Genomic DNA, 24,123 nt, shown 5'->3' on the forward strand with positions numbered 1-24,123 from the left:
TTGGAATTTGCAACATTTGACTTTATTTATTGATCCCAAGATGGAGCCAGGAGAAAAAATATTGGGAACCTGGCTCAGTCACTTCCCTGAGCAGCTTCCTCTGTGGGAAGCTCCCGGGCCAGCTCAATCATGGGGTGTGCGTCAGGTGAGTGATCTCATGACTGGGGCAGCTGTTACCAAGCCCTGGTCCTCAAACTTAGCACCCATGTCTTGTCTTGGACCAGGAGTCGCCTGTTTTTGTAAGATCTTTGAGCTAAGAATTGTTTCCACTTTATGAAAAGGCTGTCAAAACAAAACCAAGAATATACAACAGCCACTGAACATGAGCATCTAAGTCTAAAATATTTACTCTTGGGCCCTTTACAGAAAAGATGCTGACTCCTGTCTTAAGGAGCCATTCTTAAAGACACCTTCTAGGTAGCAGACTATGGCAGAGTAGAAGACTCTTGTCCTTATTGTGGAAGGAGTGATCGTGGACGGACAACAGCATGAGTGTACGTAGGGGGAGTATGTGAGTGTACACATGGGGCATCAGGAGTGATCAGAGCTGCACCTGCTCGTAGGGGCCGATCCAGCTGTCAGCTAGCTCCCGCAGGGTGCTGTACCGCCGCTCAAACTCCTCCTTGCTGCAGTGCTGCAAGAGCTGACCCACCTCCTCGGTTAGAAGAGTCACTGCCAGGTGCTTATCCAGGGTCTCACTCCACGTGCTGCTCAGGATGCTGTCTAGACTGGTGGCACAGCTTGCTGTCCACTGAGCTGGCAGCATGTCTGGCTGGAGCACCTGGCGGCGGGCACTGAGCATAGCCAGGATGTGGCGGCAGGGCAGGTGGAAGGCCTGGTTGAAGTAGCAGCTGCAGCTGGCAGGGGGCTGAGGCTGCACCTTGTGGGTATCCTCCAGGATCTGTATGTTCATCTTTTCTGAGCCACAGCCGATGAGGTGCATGGATTTCTGGACCACAGCAAGTTCACCCAGGCAGAGCTGGGCTGCTGGCCCTGTGCAGATGGCATTGAGGGAGTGCTGAATGCGAGCTTCTACCAACTGCTCTGTTTTGGGGCTGTCGGGGCCGGCATCTGAGGGGCTATGATTGTTCTGGGGACTCAGGCCCAGGTTGAAGCTTGCCTTGTCTCCTGGGTTTTGCTGCATATACCGGAACAGAGAGGCCATGCCTTGTTTCTCGGATGGGGTGGTGCCAAAGAACTGACTGAGGATGCGGGTGGTGACCTCCAGGCTCTGGAAATAGCGCCTGCTCTCAGCTCGGCTCCTCCAGCGGTGTGCCAGCCAGATGCGGTCGTTGAGCAGCCAGTGTGGGTGGAGCTCGGGCAGCCGGGCTGGGGGGACACAGTTGCTCAGGAGTGTATACAACCTTCTCAGGTTGCCGGCTGTGGCTGAGCACATGGTGCTCTGCAGGGAGGTCAGGAGCACCCTCTCCATAGGCCGTTCAAGGGACAGCTGATAGAACTTGCCCTGGAGGAATTTGCAAATGTGAAAGGCTGAGAACAAGACCTCAGCTGTGGGGAACTCCATGGCTAGGGTGGGCAGGGGGAGGAAGTGGGGATCTACCAGGATGGTACAGACTCTCTCCCATGCTGGGTTAAACTTCTTGAACACCTGCAACATCTGGGCGAGGCCTTCAGCATCCTCCTTGGCAGGGATGGCAAAGTAGACTGCCCGAGCTAGAGGACCCTCCAGCTGCACTCGAGGTCCATCCACCAGGAAGGTGTACAACACCTTGCCTCTTGGGTTATAGGTCCGATGGATAAATAAGATCTCAGGGAAATGGGAAAAAACATCTTGCATGAAACAGCTCTGGTAGTTGAAGCTATCTAGCTGTGGAGCCCTGCTAACCTGGTGCAGCAGCACAGGTGGGCTTGAGTCCTTAATCAGAAGCCCATTCAGCATTGTTAGGGCCATGGGGAAGATGGGAAATGTCTAAACGCCCAGGTCAAAATACTTTCTCTGCAGGTTCAAGCTTCCGTAACTCAAGGCTTGAGGCTTAACTGTAGTTTCCAGATCTTGTTCCAAAGATGTGCCTATGGAAAGGAGCAGAAGTATAAGGAGACAGTAGGGACTTGGCTCTTCAATTATTCATCTAGGTTATATTGACTGAAAACATACTATGTGTCATCACTATAAGTAAACAAATAGGGATATATCAGATAATGAGGGTTACAAACACCATAAAAATAAGTAACAGGTTGGAGAATGAATCCAGGAAGGTGGACACTTTAAGGTGGTTGGGAAAGGTTTCTTTGGGGGTAAGGAAGATGACACTGGAGATGAGACCTCAACAAGAAGCTAGCCACAGAAAGACACATGGTTCCAGGGGATGTAAATAGGTGTGAAAGCCAAAGCTGCCTATAGTCTTTGGGTTTTGTTTTGTTTTTTTTAAAATTTATTTTATAGCATTCTAAATACTTGTATAGCCTTTATATTTGCAAAGTACTACTTGGCATCCATTCTTTCTTTTGGTCCTGGTACATATAAAAGTAAGTGGCTCAGACTTGCTGGGGCAAGTCAGTGATCACCTTTGAGACTCAATCCCTTCCACCATCAAATGGGATTAACAATGGTGCTTAGTTTCTCCTGCTTCTACACAGGCAAGGCTTGTTATTCAAACACTTCTAAACTGGGCACGATGGAAACACCTGTAACTCCAGCTACCTGGAAGGTTGAAGCTGGAGTATCACAAGTTCAAGGCCAGCCTGGGCAATTCAATGAGACCCTGTTTCAAAACCCAAAAAGGGCTGGGGGTGTAATCAGTGGTAGAACACTTGCCTGGCATGGGCGAGACCCTAGGCTCAATCCCCAGTACTGCAACAAGAAAAGTAACCTCTGGTTGGTCCCCAAATGGGTTTTCACCCCCATTTTACAGATGAGAAACCGAGGTTCAAAGTTTTTAAGTGATCTGCCCTCCATTACTGTCAGTAGATGGAAGCCAAGTTTTTGGCCCAAGATTCTGACGATTTCCCACAAGGTTCAAAAACCCGGAACTGAGAGGGAATGCGGGCTTTGACCTCTCACCTCTGACCCAGGTGGGAGATGGGGATGTCTGACGTTGGCTTTCAGAATCCAGCAGAGCTGAAGTCAGCCTCCCACTCTTCGGGAGCTGTGCGACGGCCGCCGTGGCGACCAAGTGGTTCACACCTCCACTCCCCCAGAGAGCACTCTCCTACCACCTGGCTCGGTCGCCATTTCCCCCAGTTGACCTGCCTGATTGACCTCTAGGCGCGCCAACCACAGCGCCAGCTTCGCAATGACTCAGGCCAATGACCTGAGGAACTTGGCTTTCGGTCTTTGATACCACGGACCAATCGCAGACCCGAAATTGAGGGCGGGCCCTGTTACCAGGGTTACGAGGGGCTCGACTGGCAGAAACCAATGAAAGTCTAAGGGAGTGTGCTCACCTCCGAGCCCCGGGGCTGAACTCTGGAGCCTCCCTTCAGGCTAGACACCAGGCAGGGCACCTTATTAGGGGAACTTCCCTCAAAGGCCAAAAATAAAAATGAAAATAAAGAGCTGTGCTTTACAGAAATCCTGTGTGTGTGTGTGTGTGTACACCCTCCCTTACAGAGAAACTGAAGCCCTGTTCTCCAATTCTGCCTCTTCCTTAGGGGTCAGGAACTTCCCCACTGGCATTGTCCAGCCCAATTCCTTCCAGAATTTTCACAACAGATGCAGAATGGCCTTGTGACTTAAGGTCCCAGAGAACTAATGCAAGCGCTGATAGACTTCCATCTTTATCTGCAGTTCCCCTGAAGACAATCTTGGAAAGATGAATGACTACCAGGCTTTAGACAACGAAGACCACCAACTAGCAACACCAAGTCAGTGTTGATTCTTATCACCGCATCAAAAATGTTTATAGAGACCTAGAGAGGAAATCCTGGACCAGAACAGGCCAACAGACTAATTTTTAAGAGGAGTTAAGCGGGTCAATGAAATTAGGGACTTGCTCATGTCCCTAATTAAGTTGCTGGCAATCTAGGATTCAGATTTCTTTCAGTCTATTTGGCGTCCTCCTACAAGAATATAAGGCAACCTGAAATCAATGCTGAAATTGGTAGGAAAAGGGCAAAGTAAATGGTGGCTTGCTAACTGTGAATTTATAGTAGTAGTAGGTTCTATTTGGCTCCACAACCCCATTAGACAATACTCAATTTCCTTTATAATTAACAAATCCTTCTGGAGCTGGAATGTAGCTCAGTAGCAGAGAGGCTTGCATTCAATCCCAGCAATAAGAACTAAAAAATAAACCCACCCCGGAGTGCCCAATTCCTAACAGTAGGGTCAGGAGTCCTGCTGAGCAATTGGTCTTTCTTTGCCTAATCAAGCGGAACACATTTCCCCTGGTAATTTTTTATTTTTTTAAAAAACAACTTTATTTAATATGAATAAAAATAGGTACAAATAACAGATTCTTCATAAAGAGCAGCAACAAACAAGATTCACTCTCCTTCTCTTTGTTCCTGAAAACAGGCCCCTTTTACCAGGCCCATTTTGTCTCATCCTGTCTTCGGGTAGGGGTTCATCTCTGTAGGGAGAAGACTTCTCTCAGGGGTTGGGGAAAAAAGAGGTAACCTTTCAGTATGGAGATAACTTTGGCTTTGAACAATGAATGCAGTGCCCATGGAATGCCAAAGGGGAGGGCTGAAAAGGGGCAGATTCACAGTGGGGTCCCTCTCCTATATATATAATTTTTTTTTTTTTTAAATAATCTTTCAATCCCTACCAAGGAAGACATTGGTCAAAACACTGACCCCTATCATGACCTGCCCACTCTGAACTCACAAACTTCCTAGGAGAGGGGTTTGGTCCAATTGTGCCAGTGCAAGTGATTCAATCCTGAATTGTGGCTTCAGCAGGAGGGAGTCCCTCTCCTTCTTCATGTTTTCCCCAGAGGAAAGGGAGGCAGCCTACGTCCCTGAAGTCTCCTGGCTGCTGAATGGACTCAGGAGGCTGACAGGGGACAGCCCAGATGTCCACAATCTTGCGCAGGGTAGAACAGCGCTCCTCCAGCTCTGGGCCCTCGGTCTGCATTAGCAAGTTTGCCAGCTCTCTGCTTAGGTCCTGAATCATATTGTTCCGACCTTGCTTTTCAGGCTGGTCTGTGTGTGGGATCACACCACGGTCCTGGAGCTCCCCATTGGGCCCCAGGAGGTGCTGATACTTCTTCTGCCACCGTCTGCACACCATGGCTTCACCCACGGGTTGCTGGCTGGTATGCAGCAGCGCCAAAATGTGCCGGCAAGGCAGGTGGTACCATCGCTGAAAGGAACAGCTGCAGCTACAACCATCTTTGCTAACTTGGTGAGAGTCCTCTAGCAGCTGAACATCCACCAAGGGTCCGGCCATGCCCACCAGATGGGTGGAATTCTGCACCACCTCCCACTCTTTGTTGCACAACTTATAGGCCAGTTCAGAGCCACTTTGGTTTAAGGTGTCTAGCATGTCACCCAGGGAGGGCTGCTGCTGCAACTGAACTTGCTGCGAGTCTGGCTTCGTCTCTTCCACAGAGAGCCCATTAAGGCTCCCTCCACAGATTCCAAAAGGCTTCTTGGCCTTTGGTGGCATGCTTGGAGGCCGAGTTCTCTTTAACTTGGGAGGAGCTGTGGGTAAATTCTTCAAGCCCTTAGTATTGAAGAAGTCTATGTAATCCACAAAGCGGAGGATGCAGTCCAGCAGGGACTGCTGTTCCCGAAAGAGGCTTGACACCTTGCTGGTGACTATGTCTAGGCTGTCCATGTAGGTATTACACGCATGCAGGCCCTTCCTTACGTGCATGTACCACAGCAGTTCACAGGAGAACCAGTGGGCCTGTAGGAAGCTGAAGAGATCCTCGTCTAGCAGAGTTTGGGACATCTGACAAAGATTTTTAAGGCTGGCTTCAGAAGTGACAAACACAGCCTCCCGCAGGGCTTCCTTCATGAGTCTTTTAAAGGATGGATTTGCTGAACTACGATGTAACTTCTTCTCCAAGAGCCGGGTTGTGTGGTAGATGGAAAGAAGGATGCGGGCAGCAGGGAAGATCTCCTGCAGAATGGGCCGGTGAGGGAATGAAGGGTCCACAAAGACCACCTTGACCTTGGGCCAATCAGAGTTAAACTCTGTGAAGATGCTCAGCATCTTGGCGACAGAGGTGGCTGTCTCAGTCTTGAGCACAGCAAAGTGGACAACTCGACCTTCTCGTTCCTTGTTCTCCACCAAGAAAGCGTAGAGGATGTGGCCCTGGGTATTCTCCACCCGGTGCAGCAAGAGATTCTCTGGGAATCGGATGAACAGGTCACTCATCTTGCTGCTCTGGAAGCTCAGCCGGTCCAAGTCTCGGCTGGTGCCCACACTGAAGGAAGCCATGGAACCCTTATCTACCCTAAGAAAGTTTTTCATCACTTTTGCTATCTTAGCCAGATCAGAAGGAGTGATGCCTTCCTGCTCTGGTTTTGAGGGCACTTGTACATCATTTAGACAAAACGATGGTTCTACTGGGGACTTCTCAGCTTTATCAAGGTCCTTCTTGAATGTGGGCAGCACAGGCTGGAGTTTCTGCAGACACAGTGTCCTTTGAGATTTGCAAACGGTGTCTCCTCCAGGAATAGCGGTTTTGGAATCAACGTGTACGTGGTGGGTGTTAAGTTCACTGATAAATAGTCTATCTAGTCTCTCGTTGTACCTCAGGAGCAAATATGCTGGGCACATGTCCGCCTCCCGTGTTCTCTTCCTGTTTGACTGGGTCCGAATACAGACAAATTTCACCTGCACATATCTAGGGAAGGTAGAGGTGACAATGAGAAAGGTGCTGACCACCCCCTCTCTCTTATATGATTAAGGCCCCGTAGGGATTTATATAGGCTAATGCTTCCTAGAGACTACAACGTAGTGTGGAATGGAAAGAATCATCTGGGTGCAGTGGTGCAAGCCTATAATCCCAGTGGCTTGGGAGGCTGAGGCAGGAGGATCGCAAGTTCAAAGCCAGCCTCAGCAACTGAGCGAGGACCTAAGCAACTTAGTGAGACCCTCCCTCTTAATAAAATATAAAAAAGGGCTGGGGATGTGGCTCAGTAGTTAAGTGCCCCTGGGTTCAATCCCTGGTACCAAGAAAGAAAAAAAAAAAAAAAGATTTACATGAACTCTCTAGTCCCAAAGTATTTTAGCTCTTTCTTTAAGACCCTCCTCAACTATAATTCCTCCATAGCAGTTCTAAGCCCCAACTCCTTTAATTCTCTTTCTGTTGCCATTTGTGATGACTGTCAACAGTTCAATCTGAGGCAGGATACAAGGGAAAGAAGACAAGCAGCAGGATGCCTGGCTGATTGCTCTCTGTTTAGAGTGTCCCCCTTGTTCCTGTTGTTGTCTTTTTTTTTTGGTGGGTGGGTGGGTGGGTGGGTAAGCTACTGCCTTCTTCTCTAGAAAGTAAGGATAAAAGTAAGGTTCAAAAGAAACTAGACTAGATCAGGGTTATCAACTGAGCTCTTCAGAGCCCTCAGGGGATAGGGTATATCTGGGTACCCTCAAACAAGGAACATCCCTGCTCATCTTTCATTTCAAGAAAAATATCCACACCCTAATTTGCGTGTGTGTGTGGGAGTGTGAGACAGGAACTGAATCCAGGGCCTCACGCACGGTAAGCATGCACTCCACTGCCGAACTACACCCCAGCCCTCTAAGAAAGTTTGATAACCACTGAGTTAGATGAGCTTTAGGGTCCCCTCCCCTTTTGATACTGGGGATTTAACCCAGGGGCACTTTGTCACTGAGCTACATCCACAGCCCTCTTTAGCTCCCAAATCTCTGGAATCACAGGCTTGTGCCACTGTGCCCAGCTCTTTAGGATCTCTTCTAGCTTTGGCATTTTAGGCTGAAAGTGATGATTCAAAGGAGAATGGCTATTAAACTGAATATCTGGTCCGGTGAGGGAATGAAGGGTCTCTCTCTCTTTCAGTACTAGGGATTGAACCCAGGGCCTTGCACACGCCAGGTAAGCTCTGTACCACTGAACTATATATCCCTGGCCTATTTTTTCTTTTGAGACAAGATCTTGCTAAATTGTTGAGATAGGCCTTGAACTTAAGATCTTCCTGCCTCAGCCTCCTGAGTAACTGGGATTTCAGACATGTGTCACTGTGCCTGGTCCTTCCTCTTTTTCTATTCCCATTCAACCCATGCTTCAGGATCCAACCAGATCCTACCTTGTTGGTGAAGCCTTTGTGGGTGCCATCAAGCCACAGTAATTGCCCAGTTCTGAATTTATAGCATGTATTCTAAAAGCTTGGCAGATTCTGTGTGTGGAAGTTATGCCTAATAGTGAGACAAGGGGGATAGTGGAGGCCAACAGCCTAGATTTGAATACCAGTTCTGCCACTCAGAAGCTGTTTAACCTGAGCAAGTCATTTCATGTCTCTGGGTAATTTGTTCATGGTATAGTGAGATAATCTCAGCTAGGCGAGGTAGTACACACCTGTAATCCCAGTTACCCAAAAGCCTGAGGCAGGAGGACTGCAAGTTCAAGGCCAGCCTAGGCATCTTAGTGAGACCCTGTATCACAATAAAAAATTTAAAATAGGTCTGGGGTTGTAGCTCAGTGGTAGAGTACTTGCCTCATACATGTGAGGCACTGGGTTCAATCCTCAACACCATGTAAAAATACAATAAATAAAATAAAGGCATTATATCCATTAACAACTAAAAAAATATTTAAAAAAAAATTAAAAAGAGGAGGGGAGAGGTCTGGGGAGATAACTAGGTGTTTTTGCTTTAGCCTAACATGTGCAAAGGCTTGGGTTCAATCCCCAATACTGCAAGTAAGTAAGTAAATAAATAAATAAATGATCATCTCATTAGGGTTATCATTAAGATTAAATGAGCCACAGGTAAAATATTTAGCCCAGAGCCTGCTTCAGACTTTTATTTGTTAATAAAAGCTAGCTGCTGCTGCTGCTATAATCACAGCTCCTGTGCCCACAACATTCTGTGGGATGTTTGTATAGTACCTTTCCAACTGGATGGGGATGTCTTCAAGTATCAGGATCAAGTTATGTATTCACACCACCTACCACAATGCTATTCCTTCTGCAGATATGATGAATGATTCATGGACCACCAGTGTGTGGGATGGGTTACACCCCTGCCTCCCCAGGGAGGGACCCAGCCTAAAAGCCAGAGGAGGGGAAAAAAATCTCAGCGGCTGACATCACGGAACCACCTAGAAGCCCCACCTACACATTTCCAAACACTCAAATCCAGCTGGTCCTGTTTGCCCACCCTCAGAGGGCAAGTTAGGAAAACAGGATATGTCAGTCCTGTGAGCACAGGGTGGAGGGGCCTGGGGCTGAGAACATCTGCATGTGGTGTGCACTGTGCAGGGGTGGCGCCATCTAGATCTGGGCCAGGAGGCTGGGTCAGTCCAGTACAATGGCAAGGCCGGTGAGAGGCGGGTGCTGTGTGGCCTAGGCCCACCTCACTAGTCTTGTTTTCCACCCTCTCCAACCTTGTTTTTCTGTCTTAGACAAATTGCCCACGATTTCTTGTGTTCATGGTGAGGCATTTCACTTCCGGGGCTTTACTCATATTTGTAAATTTGTCTGAAATTACCTTCTACTTTAAAAAAAAAAATTTTTTTTAGTTGTATTTGGACACAGTATTTTTATTTATTTTTATTTGGTGCTGAGGATGGAACGCAGGGCCTCCCATGTCGAGGCAAGCGCTCTACCACTGAACCACAACCCCAGCCTGACCTTCTGCTTCTTCATCTCAAAGCTTACTGTTTTTTAGGACTTTGAGAGACCATAATCTTTTATAAGAGGCCTTTTATCAAGCACTTAAATTGGGCTTTACCCTTCTGCTGGCTCAACATCTTGGACTACTCTAGCTCATCAAGTTATATTGACTGGCCTGGGCGCGTACCTCGGTGGTAGAGTGCTTGCATAGTATGTGTGAGGCCCTGGGTTCCACCCCAGCATTGCAAAAAACAAAAACATCATATTGACATTATGTGAGCTAACCCCCCAAAAGATACTGGTGACTACCAATCATAAAGCTCTTTCCCTCATTCTCTTGCTAATATCCAATGTGTTTTCTTCTCTCTCTTCTTTTTAAATGCTGATGAACAAACCAGGACCTCACACATCACACAAGCGCTCTGCCAGTCCCACCCCCACTTTTTTGAAATGATCTTGTTAAATTGCCAAGGCTGGTCTCAAACATGTGATCCTCCTGCTTCAGCCTCCCAAGTTGTTGGAATTATAGGCATGCACCACCATACCTGGCTTGTTAATAAATCTTCTCCTTCCATTGCTACATTTACTGAGGATTTGTTATACACCAGGCTATATTAAGTCCTTCATCTGTATTATTACTATTATTACTAGGAAAGGGGTTCTATTACCATCTACATTTTACAGAGGGAGAAACAGGCTTAAGGAGGTTCTCAAGATGAGAATTTAGAATTTAATCCTCCAACTAAGACCTGAACATCTGACTTGACTAAGTGTGCTTGTGTACAGTCTGACTAGTTAACCATTATACTGCCTGTTTCCTTCAAAAAATATTTCTCCTTTCTCTGAATTTCTTTTTTTACCCTTCTCTTCCTGACCCTCACCATACTGGCTAGGTTCAATAACTTCCTTGAAGATCTCTAAATAGGGCTGGGGATATAGCTCGGTTGTTAGAGTGCTTGCCTAGCATGCACAAGGCCCTGGGTTCAATCCCAAGCACCAAAAAACAAACAAACAAACCGCCCCCCCCCCCCCAAAAAAAAAAAAAAACCAACAAAGATCTCTAAACATACTGTCCTCACTGGCATCATGAATTTCAAACTTAATTCATATTAGATCGAACTTGTTTATATCTAAGTGCATACAACCAAGGTCTGGAAGGAGTTAGTTGGTTTCAACTCCTTTCTATCCACTCTTTAGGAGTTTATATTTTCTACTGTACTGACTCCAGGGTGCAGGGAGCCATTGTGCCCCCAGTGTCTGGCACTGCGTCTGGTACATAGTAAATGCTCTATAACCATAGCGAATAAATGCTTAATAAGTGATTGTGAGGCATAGTAAGCTCCTCCTATAAGACAAATAGTATTTTGGGAAGACCACTGGGGTAGAGTTCTGTCAGAGGCTTGGCTCCTAGTCTTAGCACAAGTAGTTACTGTTACTAACTATAGTTTTGGACAGACTCTTTAATTTCCAACATTTACTGAGTTCTACTATGCACCAAACTTGGTATGAGTTATTCTAAAGGTTACAGAGACAAATTAGAGAGTCTCTCCTCTCAAAGTCTAGTGAGAGGAAAGATTATTACACAAGTGGCCAGTCAAGTTAAAAATAACTGAATGGGTAGGTCTGGGGGAACAACTCGGTCATGGAGTGCCTGCCTAGCACGCATGAGGTTGTTTTTGATCCCTAGCATAGTGGGAAAAAAAGTGAATGGCAAGTAGACATTACATAATACAAGCAATATACATATAACTGAATAAAGAGTGATTTACTCTGATTATAGGGTTGATACATATTAGCTAAGGCTTTTCATTTATTTTACATAAGATAAATATCCCTGTATATAAATAGCACCTTGAAGAATAAATAGGTTTTATTTTTGGGCAGGGGAGAGTGCAAGGGTACTGGGCATTGATTCCAGGGGTACTCTACCAGTAAGCCATATCCCCAGCCTTTTTAAAATTTTTTTAAATTTTGAGACATGGTCCTGTGAAGTCATGATCCTTCTCCCTCAACTTTTGGAGTCACTAAGATTATAGGCATGTGCCACCATGACCAACTGAACAGGATTTTTACAGGTAGAAAATAAGTAAAGCCATTTTAGATAATGTAAGGAGTTAAGAATAAGACTTTGGGATAAAAATATGTTGAAGATTCTTTTTTTTCTTTTGTGATAATGGGGGTACCCTATCATTAACCTGCATCCCCAACCCTTTTTGAAACTTTTTGAGACAGGGCATTGGCTAAATTGCCCAGGCTGGCTTTGAACTTGTGATCCTTTTGTCCCAGCCTTGAGTTGCTAGAATTTTTTTTTTTTTTCCTTCCCAGACAGATTCTTACAATGTTGTCAAGGCTGGCCTCAAACTCCTGAGCTCAAGTGATCCTCCTGTCTCAGGTTCCTGAGCACCTGGGACTACAGGTGAACACTACCATGCCTGGTTTAAGATGTGAGTTTAATTCCGTTGTCAGCTATGTAACCTTGGATTCCTTATCTATAAATGTGGAAGTAAAAATGATGATAGTAGAAAACTGGTCTAAGAATACAATTGGCCTTCCATATCCCTGGATTCTATATCCTCAGATTTAATTTACCATGGATTGGAAATACTGGGGAAAATTTTTTTTATTTCTTCTGGGCATGGAGGATTGCAAGTTTAAGGCCAGCCTCAGCAATTAGGTGAGGCCCTAAGCAACCAAGTGAGACCCTGTCTCAAAATTTAAAAAAATAGATAAAAAGGGCTGGGGATATATGCTTCAGTGGCAAAGCACCTTTGGGTTCAATCCCAGTACCCTCCTCCCCACCACAAAATTTCATTTATATTGAACATACATAGGTCCCTCCTTTTTCATTATTCCCTAACAATATAGTATCACAACTATTTATGTTGTGTAAGGTATAATAAGTAATCTAGAGATGACTTAAAGTATATAGAAGGATGTGTGTAGGTGATATGCAAATATTAGGCCATTTTATATAAAGGACTTAACCATCCAGTGATTTTGATATACAATGGAGGGGTCCTGGAACCAATCTCCCTCAGGAACTGAGGGACAACTGTGATAAGTACCTGATCCAAGAACAATTAGCGCTACTTAAAATGAATTCAGTTAAAAGCTGTAATAGGAACTGTTGGTTGCCAACCCAACATCCTTTTGTTCCCTTTCCTTACTAACAAAGAACCAATTTTGTTCAGAGTGCCATTCCCCCTCCCACTCATAGCTACTTCTTTGAGGTTAGTCTAAGCCAATTAAGGTAATCCCATTAGGAATGGGCATGGATACTGGCCTGATTCTAGACAAAGGAGCATGATACAAAATCTGCAAGCAAGAAACCAAAGACTTCCCAGGCATGTGTCTTCTGCATTTGTGTCATGTGGGGAGCCATCTTGAGGGCAAGCTAAGACTTGAAGATGGTAGAACAGAAAGATGTAAGCAAGTACCCTGGGTGATGAAAAATCACTTTTAGATCTGGGCCTACTTGTATATTAATTGCAGCCCAAAACACCCAGAAATATTTCATAGTGATTAATGGAAACAAACATTTGAGGAGAACTTAACTAAAATTATAAAGTTAGTACTATATTTAATAAAAGGTTATAATGTTAGTTATATGCCAATTCTTAGAATATCAAAGAACAATTAAATCATTAACTGTCACCCCTCCCAGTACAATTTGCCCAAACACTGATGCTTCGTTTCCTGTCTCATTTTCACAACATACAAAGGTGAGTTTTATCAAGTTTCCCAATGGCTGAATTTAATTCTTTGCAATGCCAACGTGCTTTTCAAGTTCCTATCATCTTATGTCCTTGTTGATTTCCCTTTTCCATTTGTTAAATGGTATTGAGGCCGAAAATTTGCTTTCATTACTTTCAGGACTTCACCTAGTCCTGCAACTCCTGGGAGATGGCACCATTCCAGTTCACATGGTTTTATTTACGTTATTAATATCCTGATGTTTACATCTATTCATCAGCCAGATATTAAAAACACTGATTGAGCTGGGGCTATAGCTCAGCGGCAGAGCACCTGCCTCACATGTGAGGCACTGGGTTCGATCCTCAGCACCACATAAAAATAAACAAACAAAGATAGTGTGTCCATCTACAACTAAAAACACAAAAACAAATACCCCCCCCTCCCCAAAACCCAGATGTGGTGCACATGCCTGTAATCCTAGAGACTAAAGAGGTTGAGGCAGGAGAATCACAAGTTCCAGGTCAGCTTCAGTAATTTATCAAGGCCTTAACAACTTAATAAGACCCTGTCTTAAAATAAAAAAACAAAAAGGGTTGGGGATGTAGCTCAGTGGTAGAGCATTCGTGGGTTTAATCCCCAGTATACCTCCCCAACAAACCATCCCTCTCCCCCCAGAAAAATCCACAATGCTGATAGGACTGGCAGGGATAAACAAGCGGAAATAATTACTAAATAGTGAATTATAAGTAATTAATTTATTGGCAAATTTCTGTGTTATGCCCTTTTCTTTCCTATACAGCTTTGTGACTATTAATGAAAACTGTAACCTCAGCACAGTGGTGCATACCTGTAATCCCAACTACTTTGAGAAGCTGTGAGGCAGGAGGACATCAAGTTTGAGGCCAATCTGGGCAACTTAGTGAGACCCTGTCCAAAACAAAGAAAACTCTGGCTGGGGTTGTGGTTCAGCAGTAGAGTGCTTGCCTAGCACAAGCGAGGCCCACATAAAAATAAATAAATAAAATATAGATGATATTGTGTCCATCTAAAAATATATATATTAAAAAAGAAAAAATGAAAAAGAAACTCTGATAACCAGAATCTAGTTCAAAGTGTGTGGTAAAGATTAATAAGACAATGCCTGTAACGTTCCTAATAGAAAACCTGTGTTTTCTATATGTGCCAGAAAGTGCTAAAAACGGAAGCTATTAAACTGAATGCAGTGGAGAGAAATCAGAGTACTTCCTGGACCCTGAGGACCATCATCCCCAGAAAGTCATAAAAAGGAAAACACACTGTTATGGTTTGGACGCAAGGTGTCCCACAAAGGCTCATGTGAAACAATGCAAGAAGGTTCAGAGGAGAAATGATGGGGTGGCGAGAGCCTTAACCTAATTAGTGATTAATCATCTGATGGACTCAACTGAGTGATGACTAAAGCCAGATGGGGTGTGGGGAGGGGGTGGTGCACTGGGGCGTGGCTTGGGGTATATATTTGTATTTGGCCAGTGAAGGCTCTCTCTGCTTCCCCTGCCTCACTCTTTCCACAGAATGTCCTGCCTCACCTCGAGCCCTGAGGAATGGAGCCAGCCCTCTATGGACTAAAACCTCTGAAACCGTGAGCCCTCAAATAAACTTTTCCTTTTAAAATTGTTCTGGTCAGATCATTTAGTCACAGCAGTAAAAAAGCTGACTAAAACACACACCAGCCAAAAAATATGAAAGGATAAACTACATATAAAGTCACAGACTTCCCAGTTGAAAGGGATCTTAGAGAAAAATAAAAACAGAGGCCACAGTTTAGATATAAAGGTGATATTTTGAAACATATACTTGGTCTTTGTCCTGTTTCCTGGCATTTAACTCCTAAAACACTTGGGATTCTCCAAAGTGATGTGTGTTCATGTATGCTAATGAGCTGACCACTGAAGGCTGGCAACTGGCTGGGGACTGGTCACTGAAAACCTAAAGCAGATTAGAGCCAGGCTGGTGTAGGCTTGCATCTGTGATTCCAGAGGCTGATACAGGAGGGCTGCAAATTCAAGACAAGCCTGGGCAACTGAGCAAGACCCTGTTTCAAAATAAAAAATAAAAAGGAACAGGGATTTAGCTTAGTGGTAAAAGGCCCCTGGGTTCAACCCCCAGTACTGGAGGAAAAAAATTAAAGGAATCAGTTATAGACAAAACAACTTAAATACCTCTATTTGCTGTAAAAAGAATGTTAATGTGTAACAGTCAATTAAGAAAAAGGTCAAAATACTTCCATAAACTGCAGAGTGCTGCTAGAGGGGTATCTCACTAGGGTGGACTTTGAAGTCTCTGTTTCAAATTGTTCTTTTCCACAATAAACTTTGTAAGAATTTTCTAATTTTATCCCATTTTTATTTTTATTTTTTGGGTACCAGGGATTGAATTCAGGAGCACCCAACCACTGAACCACATCCCCAGCCCTATTCTGTATTTTATTAGAGACACGGTCTCACTGAGTTGCTTAGCGCCTCACTAAATTGCTGAGGTTGGCTTCACTTGAGATCCTCCAGCCTCGGCCTCCGTTCTGCCTCCCAAACTGCTGGGATTACAGGAGTGTGCCACCACGCCCGGCATGATTTTATTTTTTGACTGGAACTTTTTGTCATTTAGTGCTAATTCCTGTGGTACTTTCTTTTTTCAGTGTGTGTGGGGGGGGTACTGGGGGGGGGTACAACCCAGGAGTGCTTTACCAGTGAGATACATCCCAGTTCTTTTTATTTCTTAACTCCGACAGGGTCTCACTAAATTGCTGAGGTTATAGGTATGAGTCACAATGCCTGGTGTCATTTCTTTAACTCTCTTTAAAGTACCTACCACTTTCTATCATGCACTTTAGATAAGGCTGCAGCAAATATTACTGAACACTGTTTCAGCTAACATAGGCATTTTCTTTTTCTTTCTTTCTTTTTTTTTTGCGGGGGTGGGGTGGGGTACCAGGGATTGAACTCAGGGGCATTTGGCCACTGAGTCACATCCCCAGTCTTATTTTGTATTTTATTTAGAGGCAGGGTCTCACAGAGTTGCTTAGCGCTTCGCTGTTGCTGAGACTGGCTTTGAACTCACGATCCTCCTGTTTTAGCCTCCTGAGTTGCTGGGATTAGAGGCGTGCGCCACCTTGGCCAGCAAATACAGGCATTTTCTTATTTAATCCTCACCAAATTCTCATTTTATAAAGGATGAAACTGTCACAGAGGTTAAAAGTCTTGTCTAATGTCAAGGGCAAAAGCTATTTCTCTGACTCTGGAGTTCTCACTTTTAACCATTATGCCAGTTTTTCCAGAACTTGAATGAATACAAAAACTACCTGGACATCTTCCATAGCCATCCATGTAACATTTACACTATTATTTTCAAACAGTTTTCTTTAAATCAGCTTACTTCCTTTACTGTTTCTCAAGGAACTTATACTGACATAAACATTTACTGTTGAAATCATCACCCTAGTCACTCAGTAATATGCATATTTAGCTATGGAAACATCTGCTAAATTACCTCCTAAAAATGTTTCCACCATCTGCCCTCCAGTCTCTGAAAGCAGCACTTATTCCCAAACATCCAGGTATTTCTCAAAAAGCCCCAAACACACACCACAAAGAGTGTACATGATTCAAGAATATCCTTTGAATCACCCAACCCAAAACAGAAAAATATAAATAATACAGCCCTACCAGCAGTTGACTTGTCCCTGCCAATGCTGCTCAGGGGTTAGGGTGAGGGCTAGTTCAATCTCTGCCTTCAAGGGCAGATCTCAAAATCTACTCATCTTTGTTCCTCAGCTCAGTGCTAGGTCATTGGTAAACACCCTCTTCCTACAAATTTGTTGAAGGAATAAATGGATAAGCAACATTGGAAAGTTACTGGAAATCGCCAGGTGTGATGGTACATGCCCTGCCTGAGGCAGAAGGGTAGCAAGTTCAAGGCCAGCCTCAGCAATTTAGTGAGGTCCTAAGTAACCAAGACCCTGACTCAAAAAATAAAAAAGGGCTGGAGATATAGCTCAGTGGTAAAGCAACCCTGGGAAGGGAGAGAGGGAGGAAGGGAAAGAAGGTAGGTAGGTATTCAGTCGAACACCTAAGGCTTTCTTACAGTTTCTTGATATCTTCCCCCTTTTCCTGGGGACTTTTCCTCATTTCTGTTCCTTCCCATTCTTTTGGCTTTGACTGTACCAAATTCAGATTCCCCTGGCTTACATTCAGATAGCTCTGGGGTAATAATGCTTTTGTCACAGATTCACTTATTATTTTCCTCTTCAGGGTCTTGACTCTCTTTTTATTTATTTATTTTGGTATTGGGGATTGAACCCAGGTACATTTTACCACTGAGCTACATTCCCCAACCCTTTTTACATTTTTTTATTGAGACAGGATTTTGCTAGGTTGCCAAGATTGACCTTGAACTTGTAATCTTCCTGCCTTAGCCTCCTAAATGGCTAGGACTACAGGCATGTGCCATCATCACACCTGGGTTGTGTTCTGCTCTGCTCTTGACTGTATCAATCCATTCCTTCTCCATTTTTCAAGCATGTGCAACTCAGAGAAACAACCCTCAAAAAGTAGAAGAAAGAGCTAGAAACTATTTTATCTCTTAACATTTGACTTTTCTTGGCTGTGTCTCATCAGCAAAATAACAATAATGCTATTTATGGGACATTTTTAATGTGCTATGCCCTGTTGTAAGCACTTTCAAGAAATTAATTTGTTTAATGGGAATAACAAAACTTGCCCCCAACAAGATTATTCAGAGGACCACATCAGATAATGAAGTTGCACTTGCACGTGCTTTATAAACCATCTCTGCATAATGTCAGAGATAACAGTGTCTTTTTCTGACCAATAGCTTGCACTGGGCTGGACATGGTGGGGCACACTTGTAATCCCAGGGACTTGGGAGGCTAAGAAAGGAAGAACGTAAATTAGAGACCAGTCTCAGCAACTCAGTAAGACCCTGTCTCAAAAAAAAAAAAAAAATGAATAAAGGGCTAGTGATATGGCTCAGTGGAAGAGCACTTGCCCAGCATGTGCAAGGATAAGGGTTCAATCCTCATCAATGGAAAAAAAAAAATCTACAGATAAATAGAGCTGGGGAATGTAGCTCAGTGGTAAAGTACTCCAAGTTCAATCCCAATCTACCGCCAAAAAAAAAAAAAAAAAAAAAAGTGTGTAATGGTACAGTGTTCCTCCTGCACCCCCACAACCTCCACCACCAGACAGATTGTTTCTCTGTCATTTTGCCACTCAGAGCCCTGGACTTTGCCTTTGGAGCTCTTACCTCTATTTTAAGGGAATACTTATTTCTGTGATTATAGTTTAATATTTGTTTCCCCAACTAGAGAGGAAGCTCCATGGCAACAGACATCCATTTTATCTTTTTCAACCATGTACTTTCAGACACTAGCATGGAGTAACTTTTCAGGAAACAATTGCTAACATCTGTGAAATCAATAAAAATCAAATCAACTCAACACTGATATAATGGAATAAACAATGTGGAATTATCTCCCAGATTCACTGACAGGTGAGAAAAATCAGGTTTAGAAGGATATATATAAATAGTATGCTGCCACTTGTGTTAAAAAGGAAAAATTAGGACTGAGGATGTAGCTGTGTGGTGGAGTGCTCACCTAGCATATGGAAGACTCTTGGTTTGATCCCAGTACCACAAATGAGGGTCTGATTTTAAATCCCAGCACTGGGGGGACTGGGGAGACATACATGCATATATAAAATGGGCTTGTATGTATTCAGGTTCAGTGTCTCTGGAGGGTAACCCTGGTAGCCTCTAAATAGTGTAGTGAAAATAACACTGAACTTTACTCTTCTTTACTGTTTAAAATTTGTTTTTGAGTTATACTCCCAGCTCCCGTTTAAGCAGGGGGTACAGCTTAGTGGCAGAACACTCACACAGCATGCATGAGGCTCTGGGTTTGATTCTCAGCAACACACCACAAAAAAAAAAACAAAAACACCCCAAACAAGTAATTCAGATTTCATTGTTCATCCTCAAAAAATAAAACATAAAACTAATCCCACCTCTTGGTCCCTCCAATTTTTCTTTTCTGCAGCTCCAGCATAAATCCTTCCTTCTTGCTAAGCAGGTCTCCTTGCAGCTTTCTTTTGGTGTGTGTATGTAAACATAAATCACTGCTAACAGAAGCCTATCGTGTTAACATCAGCACTAACAACTCATGCCAGGATGTTAATTCTCACACAGAATGACCCCTCAAAGATGTCCTTATCTGAAGCTGGACATGGTGACACAAGCCTGTAATCTCAGTACTCAGGAGGCTGAGGCAGGGGAATTGTAAGTTCCAGGCCAGCCTCAGCAATTAAGCAAGGTCCTAAGCAACTTAGTGAGACCCTGTCTGCAAATAAAAAATAAAAAGGCTGGGTATGTGACTCAGTGGTTAAGTGCCCCTGGGTTACTTATATTTGTACACACACACAAATAAACCTGTGAATATGTTAGGTTACACAGGTTGCATAGCAAAGGGGAGTTAAGGTCACCATCAGGCCAGGCATGGTTGTGCACTCCTGAAATCCAAGCTACTCAGGAAGTTAAAGCCAGAGAATCTAAAGTACAAGGTCAACCTGGGAAACTCAGATCTTGTCTCAAAAAAATAAGACTAGGGATGTAGCTCGGTGGTAAAACATCCCTGGAATCAATCCCCAGTACCAGGAACGGATAAGGGGATAGAAAGGTTTCTATCAGATGGCTTTGAAATATGGAAATTAGCTGGAAGATAGCTTTGTGATAGTGTGTACTTGCCATGTACAGCCCTAGGTTTGATTCAGAAAAGGAAAAGTAGAGAGGGAAGCCAGGTGCAGTGGCATCCCAGCTACTTGGGAGGAGGCAGGAGGTCAGCCTGGGCAACTTAGTGAGACCGTTTCAAAATAAATAAAAAGATAAAGCTCAATGGTTGTGCAAACCTGTAATCCCAGCCTACCAAGCACCCAAGGCCCTGGATTCAATCCCTAGTACCAGAAAAAAAAAAAAAAAAAATGTGGAGGAAGGTAGAAGAAGGAAGTCTAAGAAGGAGGTGTGTAAGACAAGCAAGGTCAGAACAATGTGATGGGAGGACTCAACCCTGCAATTGCCAGCTTTGAAGATGGAGGGAGCCACGAACCAAGGAATGTAGACAGCCTCTAGAAGCTGGAAAAGACAAGAAAACAGATCCTCTTCTGTGGACTCTAAAGAAACGCAGCCCTGCGGACACCATGATTTTAGTCCAGTGAGATCCTAGTCTGATTTCTAACCTAGGGAACTCTTTTAGGTATGCTGGGTGTGGATGGCGCATGTTGAGGCAAGGAGGATTGCAAATTCAAGACCAGCCTCAGCAATTTAATAAGGCTCTAAGCAACTTAGTGAGACTCTGTCTCTAAAAGGACTGGGGATGTGGCTCAGTGGTTAAACACCACTGGGTTCAATCCGCAGTACCAAAAAAAAAAAAAAAAAAAGTTAATTTTGAGCCACTAAACTTCTTGTAATTTGTTAGAGCAACAAATAGAAAACTATTGCATGCAGCTCATAACACCTCCCCATATTTGTGAGCCCAGCTCTGTCTTCTCTAGTGCATAGTAGTTTTTCTTTCTTTGGTTCTTGCAGCACCCATTTCCCTGAGTCACATGTTTAGCACTTGATAACTCATTTTTTTCCTACAATTATTAAATGGCTATTATGGGCCATAGTCCATGCTAGATGCATACCTGAAGGGTACTTAAGGGTAACTTTTTTTTTGTATTCTTCTCATTGCTTAGTAGGGTGTTGTGACATGAGATGAAGCCCAAATATCTCACAACAGTAAGTAAAGACCCTTCATATAGATTCCAACTAACTTCATCTCCTGCCAAGTATGGCAGCCCACACTGTTTCTCTAACATGCCACCTTCTTTAATATGTCTGTGTCTGTTCTGACAGCTCTTTATGCACAGCTCCTTCTGGTCAAATCCTAGATGATACTCAGTAATTAACCCTTAATCTACTCTAGCCCTCTACATTCATCCACACTGGGAAGCCTTACCTACCTCCCCAGCATTTGTTATTTCTTTTTTTTTTTTTTATATCTCTCTTGAAGCATTTATCACCTACAGTTGTGGTTCCAAGACACCACAATCCAAAGATGTTCAAGTCTCTTATATAAAATGATGTAGTATTTACATATAAATTGCCATATACTTGGGGCTGAGGCTGTAGCTCAGTGGTAAAATGCTTGCCTCGCATGTGTGAGGCACTGGGTTCAATCCACAGCACCAAATAAAAATAAAAAAGATACAACTAAATAAATATTTTTTAAAAAATTGCCATAAATTTTAAATCTCTAAATTACTTATAATACACAACACAATGTGCTACGTAAATAGTTGTATGCTACATTGTGCAGGGAATGAGAACAAAAAAGTCTGTACATGTTCAGTAGGCAACAATTTCTTTCTTTTTTTTTTTTTTTAAGTATTCTGATCCTGTACTGGTTAGCTCACTTGAGTCCAAGTGTACCTCCTAACTCTTTTCCTTGGCAGTACTGAAGATCAAAACCAAGTGTTGTGCATGCTAGGCAGTAATCTACCATTGAACTTCAGAAGAGTAGTGAAAGACAGTCTGGCTCCCCAGTTGGGGAGTTTTGGCCAAACATCTCCATCCAGATCTCAAACTTAAGATATACTTTGATTCTCAGAGTTTGCTTATGTGGTATGTGTTCAAGTGTGAACTGAGTTCCAATTTCTAACAAGTGGACAAATGACGTAGTCTGGATTACTGACAACAAAATGTTAGCAACATCAAATCTTCATTTTCACACAGCAACCATCCACTGAGTTGACTAGATGGGCCTGCTTTTAATTTTGCGCTGTTCACATTTCTGCTTTATCCAGCACAAAGTCCTGATACTGGTTTTTATTTCATCTTTTTCTTTTTTTCTTCTGGTACTAGGGGTGCTTTACCACTGAGTCACATCCTTAGTCCCTTTTAATTTTTATTTTCAGACACGATCTTGCTAAATTACCTAGGCAAGCCTCCAATTTGTGAACCTCCCGAGTCGGTGGGATTACGGGCCACTCAGCCATTTTTCTTTTTCGTTTTTTGGTAACAGGAGGTTGAACCCAACCGGTTTTACTACTAAGCCACATCCTCAGTCCTTTTTATTTTATCATGAGACAGGGTCTCATTAAATTGCTTAGGACCTCATTAAATTGGGGAGGCCTCCAACTTGTGATCCTCCTGCCTCAGCCCCCAGAGTGGCTGGGATTACAGGCACTTGTTACCATGCCCAGCCATTCTGGTCTTCTTAAAGTAAAATTAAAGATTAAACTTTCTTATTGAAACGAGGTGCTTTACCACTGAGCTACATCTCCGGCCTTAAAAAAAAAAAAAAAAAAGTTTTATTTTGGCGGGGGGGGGGGGGTCTTCCTAAATTGCCCAGGCTACCCTTGAACTTGTGATCCTCCTGCGTCAGCGCCCCCACTCCCCCCTCAAGATTAAACTTCCTTAACACTAAGCTGTTTGCCTGAGCCCTAAAAGCATTTGAGTTTTCAATTTATCCTAGCCTCTAAACCTGTTTCCTCCTCCGTCGAATGAGAATAAGATTTATCTATAATTCTTAAAACCGCTCTGTAAAGCAAATCTTGAATAGAGAACGCTACCTGAGACGTGGTGTGGTAAGTGTTGGAAAAACAGCTGTCAAGAGCTCAAGAACTATTTACCAAATGAATCAATGAAGGAACGAAATTAACCAACCAATGGTCATGTTAACGCATTCTAAGGGGAGACCAAGGAAGGAAATGATCGCCAAGGCGTTTTTATCCATTTGTGAAGGCCACGCTTTGGGCGTGGGGTGCTGCAGAGGCTCAGAACCACTGGAGAAACCGCAGTTGGCACGACTGCTAGAAAAGCTTGTGCATGAGGCAGTGCGTGCAAATGAAGTGGGTGGCCGAAAAGCCATGCTGTGGCGGCTTCCCTCATTTCCTAAGGCACACAGCAAGTGCTCCTGGAGTGCCAGTGCCGGGACCCGTCGCATTCCCTCCTCCCCCGGGCCGCCCTCGGGACCGGCCTTCTCCCCACCCTCCTGCCGCGCCCCGCCCTTACAGGATGTCCTCGCGGATGGAGGTGCCGTGGTTGAGGTTGTGGAAGCGGACGGAGACGCAGTCCCTGAGAATGAAGGAGCACCTGTTCTCCTTTTTGTAGGCGCTGAAGCACTCCTTGAAGTCCTCGTAGGTCTTGAAGCAGCTGCCCAGCTCCATGGCTGTCCCTTCGGCCCACGCCAGGGACTGGTCCTCGCTGGGTCCAAGATCACACCAAGGGTCAGAGGTCACACTGAGTGTTCACAGGCTGGCATGGGCCCAGGACTCCTTAAGGGGCGACCCAACCTGGTGACCTAATACGAAACTCAAGAGGCTCCCGAGGTAGGACCTAGCTATTTGGGGCTGGGGGCGTCTTTGCTATCTGACTGAAAGGAAATGATACTCAGCCTATATTATCCATATCCAAGGCTCCGCCCCCTCACCGTTATACCCAATCACCCACGGAATTCCCAGACTGGCATTTGTTTACACCAATAGCTAGATAAAGATGGCCACACCCACTCGACAACTGACAGGAGCTCTGGCCAATCATAACCTGCACTCAGTCTCAGAGATCTGTACGGGACTTCCGGTAGCTAAGGCAGTCTGCCGGAAGCGCCGGGATCCTATGTAGGTC

At 44.2% G+C, this 24,123-nt stretch overlaps 2 protein-coding genes across 4 annotated transcripts; both read right to left on the minus strand.

The window, feature by feature from the left end:
* Zswim1 (zinc finger SWIM-type containing 1) lies at window positions 1–23,599 on the minus strand. Of its 2 annotated transcripts, none has more exons than XM_027954335.2 (2): window positions 23,512–23,599; window positions 1–2,031 (listed from the first exon to the last, which is right to left on the minus strand). In XM_027954335.2, exon 2 carries the CDS (start codon window positions 1,910–1,912, stop codon window positions 542–544), a length of 1,371 nt encoding a protein of 456 aa, XP_027810136.1. In that variant the 5' UTR covers window positions 1,913–2,031; window positions 23,512–23,599; the 3' UTR covers window positions 1–541. The 2 variants fall into 2 exon arrangements, with proteins under 2 accessions (XP_027810136.1, XP_027810135.1); XM_027954334.3 differs by lacking the exon at window positions 23,512–23,599 and adding an exon at window positions 3,023–3,306.
* On the minus strand, window positions 4,353–24,110 carry Zswim3 (zinc finger SWIM-type containing 3). 2 transcript variants are annotated; one of them, XM_027954333.3, is made up of 2 exons: window positions 23,512–24,110; window positions 4,353–6,761 (listed from the first exon to the last, which is right to left on the minus strand). In XM_027954333.3, exons 1-2 carry the CDS (start codon window positions 23,664–23,666, stop codon window positions 4,838–4,840), a joined length of 2,079 nt encoding a protein of 692 aa, XP_027810134.1. In that variant the 5' UTR covers window positions 23,667–24,110; the 3' UTR covers window positions 4,353–4,837. The 2 variants fall into 2 exon arrangements, with proteins under 2 accessions (XP_027810134.1, XP_071465147.1); XM_071609046.1 differs by lacking the exon at window positions 23,512–24,110 and adding an exon at window positions 9,049–9,107.
* Between the last annotated feature and the right edge of the window lie 13 nt (window positions 24,111–24,123).

This window comes from Marmota flaviventris, chromosome 2 (assembly GCF_047511675.1).
Source record: "Marmota flaviventris isolate mMarFla1 chromosome 2, mMarFla1.hap1, whole genome shotgun sequence".
Taxonomy (NCBI): Eukaryota; Metazoa; Chordata; class Mammalia; order Rodentia; family Sciuridae; genus Marmota; species Marmota flaviventris.

Bases quoted from the DNA above. Each gene is read 5' to 3' on its own strand.
- Zswim1 (XM_027954335.2), bottom strand. From the start codon at position 1,912: ATGGCCCTAACAATGCTGAATGGGCTTCTGATTAAGGACTCAAGCCCA.
- Zswim3 (XM_027954333.3), bottom strand. From the start codon at position 23,666: ATGGAGCTGGGCAGCTGCTTCAAGACCTACGAGGACTTCAAGGAGTGC. The intron at 6,762-23,511 runs GTAAGGGCGGGG...TACCTTCCCTAG, and splicing joins TCCATCCGCGAGGACATCCT to ATATGTGCAGGTGAAATTTG.